This window comes from Corvus brachyrhynchos, unplaced genomic scaffold (assembly GCF_000691975.1).
Source record: "Corvus brachyrhynchos isolate BGI_N302 unplaced genomic scaffold, ASM69197v1 scaffold164, whole genome shotgun sequence".
Taxonomy (NCBI): Eukaryota; Metazoa; Chordata; class Aves; order Passeriformes; family Corvidae; genus Corvus; species Corvus brachyrhynchos.
This window is the reverse complement of record NW_008237426.1, coordinates 1,641,576-1,646,185: the sequence shown is the minus strand read 5'-3', so window position 1 is coordinate 1,646,185 and position 4,610 is coordinate 1,641,576. Positions and strand designations below refer to the sequence as shown.

The 4,610-nt window shown below is 47.8% G+C and overlaps 1 protein-coding gene across 2 annotated transcripts; it reads right to left on the bottom strand.

Annotated features, from left to right (window-relative positions):
- Positions 1 to 683: 683 nt before the first annotated feature.
- On the bottom strand, positions 684 to 4,604 carry LOC108445934. 2 transcript variants are annotated; one of them, XM_017731141.1, is made up of 3 exons: positions 2,461 to 4,604; positions 2,173 to 2,248; positions 684 to 1,586 (listed from the first exon to the last, which is right to left on the bottom strand). In XM_017731141.1, exons 1-3 carry the CDS (start codon positions 2,658 to 2,660, stop codon positions 918 to 920), a joined length of 945 nt encoding a protein of 314 aa, XP_017586630.1. In that variant the 5' UTR covers positions 2,661 to 4,604; the 3' UTR covers positions 684 to 917. The 2 variants fall into 2 exon arrangements, 1 of the variants encoding a protein (XP_017586630.1); XR_001860987.1 differs by lacking the exons at positions 2,173 to 2,248; positions 2,461 to 4,604 and adding an exon at positions 1,961 to 2,050.
- Positions 4,605 to 4,610: the final 6 nt, after the last annotated feature.

The following is a 4,610-nucleotide window of genomic DNA, read 5'->3' as shown; positions in this document are numbered from 1 at the left end:
AGCTGATCCCGGAAAACGATCCTTCCAAGGATCTGGGGTTCAGCTGCTGCACCCCAAAACCTGCTCCCAAAATCTCCAAACCCAGCTCCTAAAATCCCCCAAAAACCCAGCTGCCAAAATGCCCCCCAAATAATTCCCCAAATCCCCTAAACCCCAGTCCCTAAATCCCCAAACTAATTCCCGAAATTCCCAAAACCCAGCTCCCCAAATCCCCCCAAAACAAATCCCCAAATCCCCAAAACCCAGCTCCCAAAATCCCCTAAAACCAGATCCCAAAATCCCCCAAAACCAAATCCCAAAATCCCCCACACACACTCCCACAATAAAATCCCCCAAACCAGCTCCCAAAATCCCCCAAACCAGCTCCCAAATCCCCCCAAAACAAATCCCAAAATCCCCTAAAACCCAGCTCCCCAAATCCCCCAAAAAATAGCTCCCAAAATCCCAAAAACCAGATCCTAAAATCCCCCCAAACCCAGCTCCTAAATCCCCAAACCAATTCCCGAAATTCCCAAAACCCAGCTCCCCAAATCCCCAAAAAATAGCTCCTAAAATCCCAAAACCAAGATCCTAAAATCCCCCAAACCCAGCTCCCCAAATCCCAAAAAATAGCTCATAAAATCCCCCCAAACAAATCCCCAAATCCCCCAAAAGCAAATCCCAAAATCCCCAAACCAGCTCCCCAAATCCCTCCAAAACCAGATCCCAAAATCCCCTAAAACCCAGCTCCCCAAATCCCCAAACCAATTCCTGAAATTCCCACAACCCAGATCCCAAAATCCCCCAAAACAGCTCCCAAAATCCCCCAAAAACTGTTCCCAAATTCCCCCAAACCCTGCTCCTAAATAATTCCCAACCCTCTCCCAAAGCCGTTGTTTTTGGGATAACGATCCCGGAACATTCCCAGGCATTCCCGGTTAATCCCCTCTTGATCTCGGCATTATTATGGAATTTCTTCTCATCGGGGATCGCCAGCAGGATTTTTCCAGGGAAAAAGCCGGGAGGGAATCCCTTGGGGTGCTGGGATCTCGTTGATCCCATGCCAGCAATTCCAGGTGGGATAAACCCTTCCCATGGGAATTTTTTAGGGGTGCTAAACCCATATTTAGGGTTTTTCCCGCCATGGAATATGGATGATTTCCAACCTCGAATCCCACAGGAATGGGAAGATCCTCGGGATCTCCTGGAGCATCCCATTCCAGCAGTTCCAGAGGGGATGGACCCCTTCCCATGGGAATTTTTTTAGGGGGGGTTTTGAATGGATATTTGGGGATTTTTCTATCCAAGGATCGGGAATGATCCTTTTCATTCGGGGACCTGGGAATGAGCATGGACACAAAAGGATGGGAAGGAAGGAGCGAGACCGGGAAAAGTGGGATGTGACCAGAGCTGGGACACTCTGGTGGCCCTGAGGGGAGATGGACACTGGGATGGACATCCCAAAGATTCCATGGAGATCTCCCAGTGTCATAACCCCAGGACACTCTGGTGGCCCTGAGCTGACCCCAATCCATGATCCCACCTCTGCTTGGAGCCACCAGCCAAGGACATCCCAAAGATTCCATGGGGACACCCCAATGCCACAACTTCCAGGACACTTTGGTGGCCCTGAGGGGAGATGGACACAGGGATGGACATCCCAGAGATTCCATGGGGACACCTCAATGTCACAACCCCAGGACTCTCTGGTGGCCCTGATGGGAGATGGACACAGGGATGGACATCCCAAAGATTCCATGGGGACATCCGGATGTTAAAACTCCAGGACACTCAGGTGGCCCTGAGCTGACCCCAATCCATGATCCCACCTCTGCTCAGAGCCACCAGCCAGGGACATCCCAAAGATTCCATGGGGACACCACAAAACCAGAACCTCCAGGACACTCAGGTGGCCCTGAGCAGAGAAGGACACAGGGATGGACATCCCAAAGATTCCATGGGGACACCACAAAACCAGAACCTCCAGGACACTCAGGTGGCCCTGAGCTGACCCCAATCCATGATCCCACCTCTGCTCAGAGCCACCAGCCAGGGACATCCCAACGATTCCATGGTGGCTCCATGGGGACACCCCAATGTCCCAACTTCCAGGACACTCTGGTGGCCCTGAGCAGAGATGGACACAGGGATGGACATCCCAAAGATTCCATGGAGACATCCCAAGGCCACAACTTCCAGGACACTCAGGTGGCCCTGAGGTGACCCCAATCCATGATCCCACCTGGGCTCAGAGCCACCAGCCAGGGACATCCCAAAGATTCCGTGGTGGCTCCATGGGGACACCTCAATGTCCCAACTTCCAGGACATTCTGGTGGCCCTGAGCAGAGATGGACACAGGGATGGACATCCCAAAGATTCCATGGAGATCTCCCCATGTCACAACTTCCGGGACCCTTTGGTGACCCTGAGCTGACCCCAATCCATGATCCCACCTCCGCTTGGAGCCACCAGCCAAGGACATCCCAAAGATTCCATGGGGACACCACAATGTCACAACCCCAGGACACTCTGGTGGCCCTGATGGGAGATGGACACAGGGATGGACACCCCAAAGATGGACACCCCAAAGACACCCCAATGTCCCAACTTCCAGGAGCACCCTGGGATGGTGGAAGGTTTCCCTGCCTGTGGAATTTGATCTTTTCCGACCCAAACCCATCCCGTGAATTCCCAAAGCTCAAATCCTGTGGGAATTTTGGGAAAAAGTGGAGCTCTGGATGTTGGAATCTTGGGTTATCCTGGTGGGACCGATGAGATTTAGGTCAGGAACCGGAATTTTGGGATGTTTTGGATAAATTTTGGGAGGAAAAAAGGGGGAGATTGGGATTGAAAAGGGGAAATTGGGATCAAAAAAGGGGGAAATTCAGATAGAAAAAAGGGGAAAATTGGGATGAAAAGAGGGGAAATTGGGGTCAATAAAAGGCGGAAATCGGGAGAGAAAAGGGGAAATTGGGATCAGAGAAGGGGAAAATTCGGATAGAAAAAGGGGGAAATTGGGGTCAATAAAAGGCGGAAATTGGGAGAGAAAAGGGGAAATTGGGTTCAAAGAAGGGGAAAATTCGGATAGAAAAAGGGGGATATTGGGGTCAATAAAAGGTGGAAATTGGGATGGAAAAAGGGGGAAATTGGGATCAAAGAAGGGGAAAATTGGGATGAAAAAGTGGGGAAATTCGGATAAAGAAGGGGGAAAATGGGGGTGAAAAAAGGGGGAAATTGGGATCAATAAAGGGGAAAATTCGGATAGAAAAAGGGGGAAATTGGGACCAATAAAAGGTGGAAATTGGGATGGAAAAAGGGGGAAATTGGGATCAAGAAAGGGGGAAATGGGGATCAAAAGAGGGGAAAATTGGGATCAAAGAAGGGGGAAATTGGGGTCAATAAAAGGGGAAATTGGGATCAAAGAAGGGGAAAATTTGGATAGAAAAGGGGGAAATTGGGGTCAATAAAAGGTGGAAATTGAGATGGAAAAAAAAAGGGGGAATTTGGATAGAAAAGGGGAAATTGGGGTCAATATAAGGGGCAAATTGGGATGGAAAAAGGGGGAAATTGGTCTCAATAAAAGGTGGGAATTGGGATGAAAAAAGGGGGAAATGGGGACCGAAGAAGGGAGAAATTGGGATGGAAAAAGGTGGAAATTGGGATCAATAAAAGGTGGAAATTGGGATCAAAAAAGGGGCAAATTCGGATAGAAAAAGGGGGGAATTGGGGTCAATAAAAAGTGATAATTGGGATGGAAAAAGGGGGAAATTGGGATCAAATAAGGCGGAAATTGGGATGAAAAGAGGGGAAATTGGGATCAATAAAAGGTGGAAATTGGGATGAAAAAAGGGGGAAAAAGGGGCAAATTGGGGTCAATAAAAAGTGATAATTGGGATGGAAAAAGGGGGAAATTGGGGTCAATAAAAAGTGATAATTGGGATGGAAAAAGGGGGAAATTGGGATGAAAAGAGGGAAAATTGGGATCAATAAAAGGTGGAAATTGGGATGGAAAAAGGGGGAAATTGGGATTAAGAAAGGGGGAAATGGAGATCAAAAGAGGGGAAAATTGGGATCAATAAAAGGGGAAAATTCGGATAGAAAAGGGGAAATTGGGATGAAAAGAGGGGAAATTGGGATCAAAGAAGGGGCAAATTTGGATAGAAAAAGGGGGAAATTGGGGTCAATAAAAAGTGATAATTGGGATGGAAAAAGGGGGAAATTGGGATCGAAGAAGGGAGAAATTGGGATCAATAAAAGGTGGAAATTGGGATGGAAAAAGGTGGAAATTGGGATAAAAAAGGGGAAGTTGGGATCAATAAAAGGGGGAATTGGGATAAAAAAGGGGAAGTTGGGATCAATAAAAGGGGGAATTGGGATAAAAAAGGGGAAGTTGGGATCAATAAAAGGGGAAATTGGGATCAATAAAGGGGAAAATTTGGCTCAAAAAAAAAGGGGGAAATGGGGATCAAAAAAGGTGGAAATTGGGATCAAAAAAGGTGGAAATTGGGATCAAAAAAGGTGGAGATTAGGATCAAAAAAGGTGGAAATTGGGATCAAAAAAGGTGGAGATTAGGATCAAAAAAGGGGAAAATTTGGCTCACGAGAAGGGGGAAATCTGACATCGCCTCTT